The following is an 18,019-nucleotide window of genomic DNA, read 5'->3' on the forward strand; positions in this document are numbered from 1 at the left end:
GGTAGCAGAAAATGTGTCACAACAAATTTGTTTCATCGACAGTTGTTTTAACCACAAGGTCATGTTGATTTAAATTTGTATAACCACCCATCACACTGCAGGTGTCATCAAACTAGTCAGTGTCAGGACAGCATTCTCTCCTACCATCACCAATGTCATGCAGTCACTATAGTGTTGCTGTCCAGTTCTGTACAGTAGGGAAATGGGAGGGCCAGAGTGCCTGCCATTTGCTGTGATTTCCTCACTTGAATACAGACACATATAGAACAGTCTTGTAAATAATCCACGGATAGTCATGTAGGATGGTTTTGCTTCTGACAGTGTGTTGACCAATTTCAAAAGAACACATTGGTCACTGGTCACTTAGGGTTTGGCTACCTAGTGTTATGGCAAGTTGTCAGATATTCTGAGTCTTATTAGTCGTGGCAGTGGTTGATATGCACTAGGCTAGTGAGGACAGTTTGCTGGTATGAAGGCATAGTTATTTCAGTTGTATTCATAAGTATTTCTGTGATTCTTGTCAAAATTGGCTGGTGAGCAGACTTGTAGTTCTTCACTTGTCTTGTGACAAAGCTGCAGGCTATAGTTGTGAGCACTGGTGAGAGTTGATTCTTTCAAATTCTTCTCCGTGACTCCTTCACATGCTCAAACAGTATCTGGTAGTTGTACCATGTGTTCTGTGATAATTGTTGATGACTCTACCTACACGAGACTAAGTGGAACGGATGGTTCCAGAACACCTGACCTCTTCAGCATCTTTGTTTTGGTACCAGTGTGGACAGTTTCAAGCAGTCTTAGTTCACGGATTGTGATTTTAGATCCACACTTCTTAAAAAACGTTAAAGACTACCATTGCTTTTATTTTCAATAGTTAAGTAGGAGATAAACATACAAAGTTGGAAAATCAGAGGTATATAACAAATTTATTATAGCTCTGTTTTTTTTATTTAAGACATCACTCTACTCATTCTGTTTTAAATGAAATTTAGAGGTATTATAATTTTTGTTATGTACCTCTGATTTTCTAACTGTATGCTTATCTCTATTCTGCAATAAGTATATTTAAGAATATATATATACTGTGTTGGATAGTCAGATATGTATAACATGGTTGTATACCTCTGAATGACTTTAATTAACCAATCACAATCCAGTATCTACTGAAGTCATGGTAGAATCTGTCATGACATGTTCAGTTCAGTTCAGTTCAGTCAGCACTGTAAACTGTGTAAAGTAAACTACAAATCCAATACAAAATTAATACATGTTACCTGAATGGAGTGAACTAGAATTGTCTGGGGAAAAAAATTGGTACAATGTTCTCAGAACCCTTCATGTCTTCTTCATGCTCTTTGTGATCAAACTGTAAGGTTAGTTATGTATCTGTGGTACATCATTTCTTTATTTATATGTAGTTCCAGGAGAGATCCTGTTTCTGGGATGTAGATTGGGCAGGACATCTGAGAATTTATCAGCATCTGAGGTACCGTGTGAGAATTTCATCCTTTGATATTATATAGGCAGTAGATATTGATGCGTTCCATGTATTTGTGAGTCTTCAGAAAATCTTTGTGGTTCAACATGACAGGGTAAGTCTAGTTAGTTCATAGCATGTTAAAGACTATATACAAACTTAACATTACAGCTGTTCCAGAAACTACTTTTGATTGTTATAAAATGTTCAGTTAGTATTGCCAGATTTGAGGAGAACACATGGAAATAGCGTTCTCCCTTACTCTGATCATGGATTGAATCCCAGATGCAACCTGATGATGATCCTTTGTGTGTCAGCACCATGTCCATTACTGGTGTTGACTGACTGACCATCATGTTCTTTTACAACATTGTGATTCTGTTAGACCCTAACAGTGTGAATCTGTGGGTACTATCTGAGTCAGGTGGAGCCAGACAGAGTTGGTCAGCTCCTGCTATGCAGAATTGTCCTCATACAGGCTTATGGAGGCTGTTTGTCATGCAGATTTTCCATGCAGCTTTGTCATGCAAGAATGCCATGATCAATTGCTCATGCAGGGCTTACCATGGTCACTTTTCATGAACTATGATATGTATAATGATCACTTAGAGACTTATCACAAGGTATGTTTGATGATAACTTGTCTTGCAGACTTGTCACAAGGTCTGTCAAGATCACCTGTCATGCAAAGTTGTCATGCATGCTGTCTGTATCTCTGAAATTCAGTCCTAGGATCACATTAGCTCTGTATCTTGGAAATCATATATTCAATGAAGTTTTACTATACAATCCAACAACTTTCTAGTATCGAGACAGCCATCACTCAAAAGACAAGAACCTGTCAAAAGCTGCTAAATATCCCGTTTGATAAGACTACTGTTAAGACTCCCAGTGCAGTGTGACGCAGTGCTAGCATGCTTTTTCTGTTCCACGTGTTGTTTAGGTTTATCTGTGAGCCTTTTACTCTTCATACAACCCTTCTCCAGCTTCTGTGTGTCTGTCTGGCTGTTGTTCACATACATCTTGCTGAGAGGTCTGTGTGCAATGTTAGTGTAGTGTCTCAGCATATCAATGACTCATTGTAATCGAAGATGTTTTAGCAAAAAGGTTTTAATGATGTAAATTGAAATTTGAGGTAGAAAATCAAGGCTGTAGATATTTTATCTACTGAAACTGTAAATGTCAATAAAATCATAAATTTGAGATTGTTGTCTGTTTTAATTTCATACATGGTTACAGAATTTGACTGACAAGCTGTGAACAACAGGTTCAAGTCTCACTTTGCCCAGATTGTTTCTTAGTTTGTCAGCTCCATAACTGTGCTCATGGATTTCACCTAGGTGGCAAATGTTGGGTACTAACATCACTCCCAGCTTTCTATACACACATGTTCATCATAAATTACTATAGATAAGCCAACCCCCTTAACTTGACCCTTGAAACCAATGTCAGAATGCTGTGTTTCGTACATAAGCTGACCCCCTGTGATGGGATCCTCAGACAAGTGACAGTTACTGATAATTATAACTTTGATATGCATTATTCAAAGAATTCACAATTATATTGTGTCTACTCACACCTAGAAATGATGTGTAGTTGATAGAAAATGGAAAATATAGGTCAACAAACTTGCTTGCTTAATTTACCCTATTCATGTGCGTATAACTTCTGCTTACCATGTTCGCGAGGGTACGTTTTTCGCTCAAACTGTGATAACACCAATTTCACGTCATATTATCAACAACCATGAACTGATTACCGCCTATTTTGAAGAAAATAGAATATTGTTTGTATTGATGTTTGTACACAAATGTCAGTTGATACTCCAGTAGGCCTATGTTGCAACAACATGGGACTTCACTCTACTCTGAGGACCTGTAAAGGTGCTGGGGTAGAATAGTCTTCAGCATCCCATGCTTGCCATAAAAAGTGACTATGAACTGATTACCACCTCATCCATAGACCGCTAGTTTACAGTAAGATTGGTGAAAATGTCTGTTATAAATTTAAATGGCATGTTTACGTGTATTTCACTATGTTCGATGTACATATTACTTATGTAAGAGATAAAAAGGAAGGATGGATCCTTTTCTGGGGTTGAAATATATCCTCATTGTCAGTACTGCATGTTTGGATGTTCACTTGGAAGATAACACAAATCACTAACATCCCTACTCACAATGATTTCACTGCCATGTTTCTCAAGAATGATGGTCTTCACAGAAGATGAAGTACGGTAATAGGCTGAATGTTTCACAAGCCAACAACATCTGTGGAGTTGAACTGAGGACATTCACCTTCGTATTTTCATAGGTACATAACTCATTGATTCACTATTAAGAATAAACCTGTTACAAGGAATAAGGACGACAGATGCTGCAATCACACATCCACAAGACTCATCATCATTTGAATGGATTGATTTCGTTTGGTTGTTGTCTGATGAAGCACTCGGCAATATTCCAGCTATATGTTGGTGATGTGTAAATAACTGAATCTGGATCAGACAATCCACTGATCAAAAGCATGAACATCAGTCTACAGAACTGGGATATGATGATGTTCCTGAAAGCCTGACCATTAAATCACTTTAGTCACCTGTAACTGATGAGAACAGTTCTAACCCAAATCTACACTGTCTTGGTGTCAGTAGCAATTTATACATCAATGCACGTTTGTGAAGCTCAGGTTGCAAACATCATAAACATATAAGAAATAACATCTGTTAAATCCATGACAGACAATCCTCCTTTTGTATGTACATGCATTTTGAAGAAAATAGAATATTGTTTGTATTGATGTGTATACACAAATGTCAGTTGGCCTTTGTTGCAACAACATAGGACTGAGTAGGCCTTCACACTACTTTGAGGACTTGTGAAGGTGCTAGGGTAGAATAGCCTTCAGCAACCCATGCTTGCCATAAAAGGTGACTATGCTTGTCGTAAGAAGCGACTAACTGGATTGGATGGTCACGCTTGCTGACTTGGTTGACACGTGTCATCGGTTAACAATTGCGCAGATCGATGCTCATGTTGTTGATCACTGGATTGTCTGGTCCAGAACCGATTATTTACAGACCGCCACCATGTAGCTGGAATGTTGCTGAGTGTGGCGTAAAACTAAACTCACTCACTACTCTGAGCAAGACTTCATTAACATCACAGTTGCGGTACAACAGGTTGCAACAGTACACATTATTTGTTGGAGAATCAAACACAGGTCTTTGATGTTGGGCACCCTGACCAACTTTATTCCTCAAGAGTCTCTCAAAGCATCACACAGTGAGAATCAAATCCAAATCTTTAATGTAATGAGTTCATGGTTGCTGGGCCACCTAGATGCCTCAGACCAACCATGACTTCCCTCAAGACATCACACACTGTGGAAGAGTCGAACCCAAATCTTTGATGTAAAAGTGATGCGAGTTCAAAGCTGCTAGGCCACCCAGGCTAGCCATAATCCTCAATATTATAGCAAAGATCCTATCAATTTCAGTTGCCTGGTACATAAGAGATCAATTTCATGACATTTAAAGACAAAATCTGAATTACAGCTGACTGAACCCCTTATCAAATGAAGATATTTTCTAGATGACTAAATTATCATGTCATCAACTCGGATGTAAAAATGACAAAGGCTTGTTTATATTCGGCATATTTATTACAATGTTCTGGCCTCCTGGATACATGGAATGGTTAAAGTGTCTGTTACTATTCAGCATTCTGTTAACATTCTAGTTAAACTGGGAAACATTCTTGTGAACATGTATATAATAGGTAAAAGCAACGAAATGAATCTTACATAAAAAGCCAGTGATTTTTGTAATTAATAAGGTAAGATCACACATAATACACAAACAATATTTTGGTCAATTATATTGTTTTTAAGAGACATGTATTTCAAAAGGATATGAATGACTGACAAGGTTAAACACTGATTTTATGAATATGCCAGTATACCAAAAATGGGCATCACACATTGAATCCAAAGGAACACTGTAACCAACAGGCCACCCTACAGTCTCCAAAAGGATGTGTGGCAAGTGATATGTCAGAAGTTAGTGTAACAGGTTCTGTCTGCACTGATTTGTATTGGAAAATAAACTGTTCATGACAGAAAAGTGGTTAATAGTTCTGCTACCTTTTAAATATTGCATTTTGTGTTATGAAAATGTCTCAAAAGGCAAATCTTAATAGTTTTTAATACATTTTCAATATCTGGCAAAGATCATTCTCCAGTATGAAAAGTGCATGATACAGGTTTTCGTTACATGCATTATCACAGGTACATGATATACAGAGAATACAGGGATCTGCCATTGAGACTGCTTACATGACAACTTATTGTAGGTGCTAGATAAGGCAAAATATATTGCACAAAAAAGTTAAAGAATACTTTTTATATGCCTACAATTATTATGGAGAGTGGCCATTGCAACACACAGACATATATTGTGGGTGATCCTTAATTTTAAATGAGTACTGTAACTACTGTAACATGACATGACTTCACTAATAAATCACAAACAGTGACTTACCAGGACTCATTACTGTAAGAGGTACTCTGACGTATTGTGATACGATAAATTTTCTGTTACTATGCTTACACATCATAACTACACTAAACACTCTCTGTTAGCACTGATATATCAGAATGCCAACTATTTGTTAAGGACATCCATAGAACATCTTTGCAATTATTAACCCTAGTTGAACTTTGTCACCAATCAAATTGGGTTTCAAAATGGAATATACAAAGTTCACTTTTAACACAGTATAAAAGGAAAGCTATTATTCTTATCTTTATTTTATTCGACCAAAAAACTTCAGACAACACAATATATTTTGATATTCAGAGGTCATGCCATTTAAAATGTTTCACATACTCTGAGTGAGTGAATATGGCTTTATGCTGTTTGTAGCAATATTCCAGTAACATTGTGGCAGAGGGCACCAGAAATGGGCTTCACTGATTGTAGCCATGTCGGAAATCGAACCCAGGTCGTCAGTGTGATGGGCATTGTAAATGACTTAACCGCAAGGTTACCCCACTGTCCCTTTCACATAATCAACAATACATAGGTATGGAAGGACGTACTGATGCCTAGTTTTCAGTTATACCTACATCGAGTCCCTCACTAACAACTTCTGGTCCAGGATGATCTTGTGTCGAACCTTTTGAAACAAATATCAATCTAAAGTAATTTTACTCTGTGCCCACATGATGTAATCTGGAAATCTGTTCATCTGGAAAACTGTACGCTGGGAATTCAGATCCAAAAGTTAAAGTTAAAAATGTGTCTGTACTTGCTGAAAGCAGGACAGTTAACAATTTTGGCCACTCATCATTTTGTATAGATGTCTGTAGAAAATCTAAAAATTGCAAGTCTGGAATGCGACAATCAACTCCAGCAAACTGTGATGTATCACAACCCATGTGATTATATCATGAACATGCCAGTATAAAATAGCAGATATTGTCTCTATTCAGCATTTACCATTCTCAAAATATAGGTGCTTCTTGTCATATAATATTCACTGCCAGAAATTCAATGTTATATAAAAATAATCACTATATCTGTAGTATTCAATAAAGCATATGGACAAAACTATAGCTTTCATAAAATTACTAAAAGGGCATAATGGTCTCCTCTTTTCATAAAATAGTCGTGCAATTGTTTGTGGAGAAATAAACATGAACCGAAGTAATAAAGAAAAACACAACAGGAAGCCATTCACTCTACTCCAGTCATACACATGTCCAATGTCCTGACAGTTACAATCAGCTATCCTCGTATCAACTTTAAGCACATTCCACAAGTCTGTATAACCTATTTGGCCTTTACATATTTTGATGAAGCTAAATCTGTGGATTCCAAAACAAGTCTTAAGAACCTTAATCAAGTGTTAGAGGGATGTTTTCGTAAGAATTGTTCATTAATCATACTAACTTATTAAAACATGATGCAATATTTGCTGAAGGAAACATTCATATGTTTGTTCAAAGCATATGATAGTTATCTTGTTGATGAGAATATATCTTGTATGAACAATCAGTAGCCTATTTCACTGTGAAACTCTCAGAAGAGATTTCTGCTTATTATATCACAGATAAGCCAAATTTTTAGGACTCAAAACAGCAGTAATACAGACCCGAAGCAAATATATCAAAGAAAGCCCATGCAAGTCGAGTAAATGAAGCAAGTCTAGATTTCCACTGCTTCAAGATAATCTCAGGTCTCCTTTGCATTATGTTTTATTATTTTTTATACCATAAACTTTACTTTTTGGTAAATATGTTCATTTCAGATACTTTTTGTTAGTATGGGGTAAGCTTATCTACAGGTTAAACATGGATTTGTTAGCACTCTTTTTCCATTGACTGATCACAACATAAAAATAAGCATAGGGTGATGATTCTACGGAACATACCATTTTGATACCGATTTTGAAGGTGTTTCAAGTGTCTTAGGTGACTTTCATGAAAATACAAATAGGTCAGTGGGATGGAAAGAGAGTCTTCTCAGGGTTTACAACCATCCAGGCAGAAACTCTATGTAATAATTATATTACAAATGTAATCAGAATGTAAGCAAATTGGTTTATCTATTTTCTGACTAAGCTAATGGAGAACATTTTCTGAAGGCTTAACATGAAACCCTCATGATGGTCTCTGGACTACATTAGATGAATCCGTTAAGGACACGGTTTGTTACTACAAGCATACTGACTTAGTAAACACCGTCTTGAAAAAGTTAGCATATATGAATTCAAAGCCAAACCAGTTGCAACAGTGTTGCATGTTGAGAAAGGAGATACTTGGAAAAGACCTGGGTCAGCGACACAAAAACCATTGAATTTTGGTCCAGTTTGAAGGAAATGTGTTTCCAGTTTGTATATTGGTCTTGTTAAGGATGGCGTTTTCAAAATGAGGCCAAATTCGAATGTGTGAGTGGGAAAAGTTGCATCCTGTTTCTTAGCAATTATGATGCATGAATGCATGACATGTTTTATGGATTAAGACTTCTCCTAATTCATTATCACAATGTTTCAGAGCTACCGGTAATTCTTGTTTCTTTATCAGCTGAATGTCAGCATTCACAATAATTAGAAGTTAAGTATCTTAATATCTCATAAATAATCATTTGGTGACAATGAGAGTTAGCTTAGAGTCGCTCGTATCATCATAAATTCAGGATCTGGAGCAGGAAAAGAAGTCCATTTTCAACCTCTTCTCTTTTCCATTAGAAATGGAGTAGCCTTGAACCATAATAAAATTATGAATGTCAGACAAACTGAGCGTGAATGTGGGTGTGCATGTTGTTTTCTTTTACTTTTTTTTGGTTTACTACTACTAAATTTTATTTATTCATTTAATTTATTAGTTAGTTAGTTAGTTAGTTAGTTAGTTAGTCTCTCGCTAAACCCTGTCTTCATGTATATCTACACTGATGGGTACCTGCACTTCCCCTGGGTAAGAGTCCTCTCCTTATAACAGGGTTTTGGGAGTAATAAAAAAAATGTCAGACAAACTTCTTAACACTTACTTCACATATGGCATTCCTACTTACTGCTCTTGAAAATGTTTTACGCCACTTTCAGCAATATTTCAGCAATATCACAGCAGGGAGACCAGAAATGGGCTTCACACATTTTGTGCCCATGTGGGCAACTGGATCTGGGTCTTCGGCATGACGAGTGAGCGCTTTAACCACTTGGCTTCCCCCAATGCCCCTCATGAAAATAAATGCAAATGAAAATAGCATGTATCCTTCATGTCCCTGGCCTCACAATACATTACCCACATATTACTCCTATAACAGCTCTTCCCTGTTCCCTGGCCCCCTCTTTCTATAAGTTCACAAAATACATTTGAATATAACTTGTCATTCACAAAAGGGTTTCTATTGCTGAATGCCTGTTTTTCACAGACAGGAGTCTGACAGAGTTCCTCACATCAATGATATGCAGAGACAAATTCATTTTGTGGATCTATCCTGGTGAAATCAATATTCACTGAGTCAGTTGGGATTGCAAATTTATTTAACTGTGAATATCTCATATATTTGATATTGGGAATATATAAATCAGATAAAGAAAAATATAATATAGAATTCTCAAATTGCACTTTTAATCAAAATATGAAAAAAACATAAATCAGTCTCACCCCTATTTCAAACCTATGCCTGCATTAGCATATTTTCTGAGGTATTATAGCAAACATAATGAAAACACACTGCATACTCAGCCAGCACAGAGCCTATGCTGTGAAAGACAATCATACCGACAAAGAATAAAATGAACAAAATATTGAAAATAATGAACTTCATACCAAGAAAAACAAGTCTTTCAAACAATTCAGATTGTTGGGCATGCTTTGTACACATTCATCTGTCTCATGACAAAACATCTGCTTAAAGGTTTAAAATTATAAAAAATACACATATACTAAAGGTATATTATTCACAAATGGTGTTTTGTGTGAAACCAGCTGTTTTACTCTGACACAGAACATGAATAAGTATATATCGAACTGCTAAGTATGATGTTCTCTTAGACCTAAATCAGAGATCTGAAATATGAAATGTGAGGAAAAAAGAATAGAAACGTAGTTCACCTTCCTTATTAGTCACACATCCACACGTCTAGATTATATTTTGAACAAACTGATATTGCAAAACGAATAAACCATATCCAGACTGAGCAGACAGTGTAAAAACAGCTTATTGCACTTAAAATACAACATATCTTAACAAAATAGTAGACTATAACACGCTACAAATCATAAAGAATATTTCATTCATGTGTAAAAAAGGCCTGAGTTTCTAGTGTAGAACTGGATTTAATATATTACACCATCTGAATGAACCCAAGGTGAAAGATGATAAACATTACCTGTGTACACTACATACATCATACTCGTGACACCTAATACAAACTGAAAAACTAAACAGTTAAGCCTGAGGGTTTGTATGACCATGTAAAAATCATGTTTCTAACAAAAATTGACATTGTCCACAACATATCTGAGACAGCTTCTGATAATGTGGAGAACAACGAGGTAATCAACACTCAGTGTTTAGTTACTCTTAGCATACTGACCAGGTTAAAATTCAGACGAAATACTGAGTAATAGTCATGTATTATCCTCGTAAAAAATTCTTATCACAAACAAATTGTAATGTTTTGTGTAAACTAACAAATGTGTACGTGTCATATGACTCGTTTAACCAGTGCTAACCAAACACTTCAATAAACAACAATTGTATTCCTATGGAAATAAATATGGTCAAAATTGATTCTTTTAACACCTGTAAAATATATTCAACTATGCATGTATAATTAGATTATTCCTTGTTCGCTTGTCTCTTATAAAAAACAAAATGCACAGGCTTTTGTTCTGTATTTTCCTTTGCTAAAAGATTATGAAATTAAATTGACCTGAGACCTAACAATGTAAATGTGATCCTAATGTTCTTGTATCCATTTCTCGATATCTAAGTTATATTAGGTTTGAAACATAACTGGCACATGATAAGAAGATAACGGAAACGGCAGGATTTTGTAACCAGTTTGACATGACGAAGAGTCAGGCAAGTCTGACAACTCAAAAACAGTGATGACAAACCACCATTACACATTTCCCAGTCAACCAGAAATCATACACTCTTCAATATTTGTGTTTCATAAATTGCAATCACTTCTTACTATGAAAAATCACACTGCAAAATAAATCACTTCTAGTATAACAATGCAGATCATATATAGAATACTGTACTCAAACAATTATATTCCTACGGTGAAATAAGTGTTTCAAACAAGACCCTGCCCATAGACCAATCGCAAGACTATCGTGTGTCTGACCGATACTTCCACCCTTGTGCTGGTCATTTGTCAATGTCAGTTTATTATGACAATAAGATGCAGTCTATTAAGTGAAGAGATTACACAGAGCCTGCTACTTCTCATCTTTCCGAGGCAAGGGAGTTAGCTGATTAAGTCCAGTTGTGAGTCTTGCTGGACTGGGCTGGAACTATGGAAATACAGCTTGTCTGTCCTAAAGTGCCTCAAAACAGTCCATTCAAAACAGTGAGTGAGTGAGTGAGTGAGTGAGTGAGTTTAGTTTTACGCCGCTTTTAGCAATATTCCAGCAATATTACAGCAGGGGACACCAGAAAATGGGCTACACACATTGTACCCATGTGGGGAATCGAACCCGGGTCTTCGGTGTGACAAGCAAACACTTTAACCACTAGGCTACCCCACCGCACCTCCATTCAAAATAGAATGTGAAAATTGACATTCTGTTCCTGAACAACATGGCGACAGCTGTGCAGGTTCTGGCCAAGTTGTGAGCAGAACATCCGTTCAGTTCGTTGGGCATTGACAGAATCTTTTTAAGGTATTCAAGCAATCTCAGGCACTCACTGAGTTAGGACCCATGGTACTGTGACACATATCTTGATTATCAATCTGACTGTCTTGACTGGTTGCACCATTTTGTTGGAAGCAAATACTAAATACGCGAGAGGTTGAATCTGATTGGTCAAAAGGATGGCTAAGTATTTTTAGGAACAAAACATATAATACCTAATGGTGGTACTGTGATCAAGCTATGAAATTTTCGTCCAGTTCATCAAGGATGAAAACTGGCATAATGGTCAGTTAAGTCCCTTGCCTCGGGAGGATGCCGGCCTCCATAGTCAGCTGGTCCTTTGATGGAAGCTTGGCAGATGTCTTTATTTCACTGGAAATCAGTCTGCACGCTTGCTCCATTTGGTTATTGAACAGGCACACACATTAGATAATAAGAATAATTAGATAAAACTATCTTAACTTTTTCATTCCGTATATAGATGTGCAAAAATATTACTAGACTGGGGCTTTGTGAAAACAACTAAAGTCACTAACTGTCCTAATTATGAGGGTACTCTAAAGGATTTATCAGTCCTCCTCAGAGGTGCACATACAGCTCCAAGTCTGCAGCAAATGTTAACTATTATTACCTAATTGGAACTGAAATCTTTCCTTTTTGTGTCACCATATGTAGTGTTATTGTCTTGGATAAACAGTTCAATAAACAAAATTAACCAGGAAACATGACTAAGAGGATTTAATGCTGGGTACTGAATTTATTGCATTAACTTTAATGCTGAGAGATTGGGGTAATACCACTGAATTAAGAAAAAAATATAAATAAGAAAAATCCTGATTTTGTATGATTTTGTTATTTTCCTTCCAGTTTATCTGCAGAGGTTGGAGTTTTAGATAGACCTCTGACATGTAACACACAGACAATGCACTGGACTGGGCTAACTTGCTTTACCTTTGTCAACTTTGGTGTCAGCTGTCTTGATAAAATGGTGATGATTCCCATTCACTACCAAGTGAAAATGTCATGAACAAGTATGTGAGATAATAGTACTGAATACAGTATTACAAGTGCTTTAATTCTTGAGTAAGCATTGTGACCAACATCTAGAAACCGTATTGACCGAGTTCTCTCACAGTTCAAAGCCTGTAGCCATTTTCAAGAGATCTGAACAGCACTAAGCTTCAGTCACAAAAATTCTGATTACAGTGTTATTGTGAAAATATGTTTAAACATGTTCTCCCTTAGGATACAGAGATGTCAACCCCAAACATGTTTAAACATGTTTTCTGACACTGATACAAAATAGAAAATTATTTATAACCAACTCGAAAGAATCACTAATTATTGTTAATTTGCGATGTTTCTTCTACACATTTGACTAATATATGCAAATGGTTAGGAAAAAAACAAACAAAAAAGTTCAATATTTGTTTATAATGAGCATGAACTCAGTTCACTGTTTGAACGCCTGCCACTGGTGCATCATGGGAAATTCTGATCCCCAAGAACATCATCGATATATCTGATTAACATAGTTTCAAGGATGACAATAACGTCATATATATCATACTATTCAAAGTGAAAATCAAATGAGCTTGTCTGTACATATACACACAGATGTGGTCAAACACGATATTCATAAATAGCATGTCATGATAATTGTATCTCTACAAAAACCAACAACAAAATAATATAAATCAACAAACAAAATACCACACAAGTTGGTACAGATTTTAAGTACAGATCTTACATACTCTGCTTGGATAAATGTTCAGAATAGATCTTGTCCACAGTGCTTATTACAAGGTTAAGGGAACTCTTTTTGAGATATACATTTTTCAAACTATCAATCAGTGCCCAGTAACACACCATTTTGGAGACTGAAGTTAAGACGGCTTAATATTGTGAGTGAGTGAGCAAGTTCAGGTTTACGCCACTTTTAGCAAATTATTCTAGCAATATAATGGCACGGGACACCAGAAATGGGCTTCACACATTGTACACATTGGGGAATTGAGCCCAGTTCTTCTGCATGATGAACAAACGTTTTAACCCATAAATACAGAGATGCCAACCCCAAAGTGTTGCAAATAGTAGTTTCAACGTTCAAAATTAGTAGTTTGACCATACAATCAGTAGACAACAAAATAAACAAAATCATGATGGATTCTGAGAAAAAATGAATTACATTACGGTAACGTGGTTATATTATTTCCAGAGGAACTAAATGTGTCAAATCTCAAAGGTATTAAAATCAGCTTCGCCAAAAATTATGTTTGTTGCTTACATTCATTCCAGTTCAAATATGTCATTAAATTTGATGAATGGAAGGTACATGAAGTCTGACAATGTATTTCATCGTTGAAAACATATGTTTTTGTCTATTTATCTGAATTTTAATGCATTTTATTCAACTTTCATAGGATTTCTAGTGGAATCGTATTGGTGTAGTTTGAAAATAAAATTCGTAGACACTACATCTCTGAGGATACCCCACCCCTCAACTTTAGACAGAGTGAGGAGTTACATCCCTTTCAGCAATATCCCATCAATATCTTGGGACACAAAAAATGCTCTTCAGAGACCGTGGTGAACTTAACTCAGGTCTTCTGCATCAGTGAAACCACTAGACTATCCCACTACCCAAGATGAGTTGCACTCTGCTTACACATACATAAGTGAATATTCAACAAAGGCTGCTGTAGAAAAACATTTGATGATATAATGCAATGGTTATTTTGCTTTTAGTCTGATGCATATATTTCATATTTGTTATAGCTCTTTTACTTGAAATGAATATGATTATTCATGGACAGGCAGTATATGAGTGAAATAGGTTTGACGAAGCTCCAAATTTATTTCTGCTATGCTTGCGAGATCTTAAAATTTGTAGATAGCCAGAACATACAAATGTCAGCTTATTTACTGGTAGTAACACAGGGTTCTTCATGATTCATGTTATAATGTCAACAATGTTTGTCCCACCCGAGATTTCATCCTGTCCCCCATTCTTTGACAGGTAAAGGTCCATGTGATCCTCATTACACATTCCATATGACCACTGTACGAAATGTAATAAGCAGGTGTTATTTAACATATATGTGAACGGTACAAGGTGTTTATTTACCATGTATGTAAATGTTACAAGCAGGTGTTCATTAACCACTTGAACGCATGGCAAGTAAGTGTAAAGGAAATGTTACTACCAGGTGTGGTTTTATTTATTTGAATTGTTTAAGCATGTGTTTACCTACCACTTATGTGAATGGTACATGTGATTTACTACTTCTGAGTATGGTACATGTTATTTACCATTTTTGGGACTGGTACATTTCTTACCACTTCTGTGAATGGTGCCTGTTATTGATTACTTTTGTGAATGGGATATTATCTACTACTTCTGTGAATGGTACATGTTACTTGCAACTTCTGTGAATGGTTCAAAGAGGTGTCTATTTACCAATTATTTGAATGGTTTAAGCATGTCTTTACCTACCACTTCTGTGAATGGTACATGCTATTTACTACTGTGAATTGTTCAAACAGGTCTCTGTTTACCAGTTATTTGAATGGTTTAAGCAGCTGTTTATCTACCACTAATGTGATGGTTCAAGTAGGTGTTAATTTACAACTATGCATAAAGAAGATGTATGTACTACTGGGGTGGTGATTTTTACTGTTAGGCAAGCAAAATATACCAGTGTCCAGTTAACTTCCCAATGTTAATAGTGCTGCTTACTTAAAAATTCAAAAAGAAATTTGGCTGGCAAAGTGGAAAAAGTATCAGGGCAGGTGATTTTACATGTGCCACTGGACCAGAGTATGCTAGCAATTTTAAAGTTATTTCCAGCTCTGTACTGATAGTGAAATACCAATTTTCGTAATCCAGCAAAATCAGGAACTCAAACTATTGCTCAGCATATCCTGGAAGTGAGTTGTGCTCAGCAGAACCTGGAAGTGCTAGGGGAGACAACTTGCCCTCTTATCCCCAGCCCTGCGGTGAGAGTACATACTGGTTTACACGATAGCACACATTATGGATAATAAGTGAGTGAGTGAATGCCCCACCACCCCTAATAGGCAATAAGCAAAGTTTCATACAGAGGGTACACATACATGTTATGTTAGACTGAGTAATAATATATGGAGATCTTTCTGCCTTAACACAACATAACATATAAATACTCTGATTGCTGTGCATATCATATTAACAACCTTAGATAAGTTAGAAAATGTTCAAGTAAAGGCTTCTTTTGAGCTTGTAATTACATTAATATGAAATGATTCTCTACACTGACTAAAATTAAAACAAACTTCACTATAACTAAACAGATATCATTCATTCACAATTACCACTTCAAACTAATGCACACCAAATCATTCAACGTATTCAGAAAGAATATAGTAACAATTTAATAGAGACCTATATATTCAACATAACTTTACTATGAAAACATTCCACTGTCTCAGATTAAACACTTCCTAAAGAAATTCCATAATGCACACTATTCTTTTTCTAAAGTACATCTTCACAAATATACCTACCAATTTTTAAATGAAAGATCTATGCAAACACTAATTTCTTTACTTCTTTACAAACATTTTCCATTTCCATTTGTGACAGTCTTTTCCATTTCACGATCACTCTTAATTTTCCAATCAGCAATTTTCCTGAAGATGCACACACTGATAAGATTTGCACATATCACAAACAAAACTGCTCCAAAGGTACTCATGAACGTTGGTGGGGGCAATTTCTTCAAATTTCCTGAGAGTTGAAGTCGTAAAATATCTTCATAGACACCATCGAGCTGTTTGTAAGATGTCATCATTATGCAAACATGGAAGATCTGATGGCTGTGACCAAAGAAATCAAATTTACCCGGAAACAACCGCTGTGGTATATCTGACCCGAAAAAGAACCCCCCTGAGAAGAACCACATCATTTGTTGAACATGATGTCCCATGCCATCGTCCCATGGTTCCTCACCCATGTAGTACAGCATGACGCGATGCCACACCGGAAATATCAGCCAGATATACACCGCAAAAACAGAACTCAGCTGCCATATCCGACGTGCAAAAGGATATGGACGGGAGTAACGTGTTTTAGAAATTGAACAACACACACAAACCAAAATGCTCAAAAAGACTCCGACAAGAACAGAGTACACGTCCAATGCACTGTTCAGGAGACTGTCATGAAAGCAATACGAATGATGGAGGATAACGCTCCCGAGGCCATAGAGTCCAATACCCGCATAGTCGATCATGAAACACGTATAATGGATAAGTTCTGATTTGTTTGAAAAACAATGTGCACATGTGCTGCAGATGTACAATATCACCATGGTAATGAGACCAGCAGACAACGGCCACATGTACTGGTCACTGATGAGATCGAACTCTTTCCAGAAGGCACCAACTCGTACCAATGTTACGATGAGGGCCAGAAGATGAGTCCAACAATTCATACATTCGTTGTGGATCTGGAGGAAGCTGAGGCAGTAGTAGGTCCAGGGTTGATGCATGTGTCGGAAACCGGTCTCTACATGTGGCTCATGAAACAGCTTCGGGATGCCTTGTTTGGTTGTGGTTGGAGGCAACCTCTTCAGCAATGATTGTCCAGCCATCTTTACTGTGTCAGCAGTTTACCTATGACGAAAAAATATTATGTCAGCTGATATTAGATTCATAGCACCTGCAGGTTAACAGCAGGATTACATGCTTCTCATGCATGTTAACACGATGGAAATGGCGTATTAGGTGTATCATTTTCAATGAATGAAGTATGAAAATGTGGAGTCATATGATCACTATTGACAATTCTGCAGCAATATCAACAAGGGACACTGACTGAAAATCATGAAATTCTATGCGAGGACCTTACCCAAGTCTGTAATGTGTTGTGAAATCTGTGCAGCTATTCCTTTGAAATCTTATAACACAACCATGCTATGGTACAAAGTTTTGATATAACTAGTCTTGACTGAATAATACTGTTTTCAACCTCCATTTCTGACCTGTGATTCAATAAGAGAAGACAAATGCTGACTAAGGCATAACCACAAGAAATGGATAATGTCAACTGAAGGAGATTGTATGGGTTTGTCACAAGGGACTAATGTTAGGAACATAAATAAACCATATCACATTTGTAGATGCTGT

General features: G+C 36.5%; 1 protein-coding gene across 1 annotated transcript in view; it reads right to left on the bottom strand.

Annotated features, from left to right (window-relative positions):
- Positions 1-8,805: 8,805 nt before the first annotated feature.
- LOC137291314 (membrane progestin receptor gamma-like) overlaps positions 8,806-18,019 on the bottom strand; it is a 28,746-nt gene continuing 19,532 nt past the window's right edge. Inside the window, exon 2 of the mRNA XM_067822617.1 lies at positions 8,806-17,506. Coding sequence (XP_067678718.1) covers positions 16,444-17,484 — 1,041 coding nt within the window. The 5' untranslated portion in view covers positions 17,485-17,506 and the 3' untranslated portion in view covers positions 8,806-16,443. The remainder of the gene's footprint in view (positions 17,507-18,019) is intronic.

This window comes from Haliotis asinina, chromosome 7 (assembly GCF_037392515.1).
Source record: "Haliotis asinina isolate JCU_RB_2024 chromosome 7, JCU_Hal_asi_v2, whole genome shotgun sequence".
In the NCBI taxonomy this organism is placed as follows: domain Eukaryota; kingdom Metazoa; phylum Mollusca; class Gastropoda; order Lepetellida; family Haliotidae; genus Haliotis; species Haliotis asinina.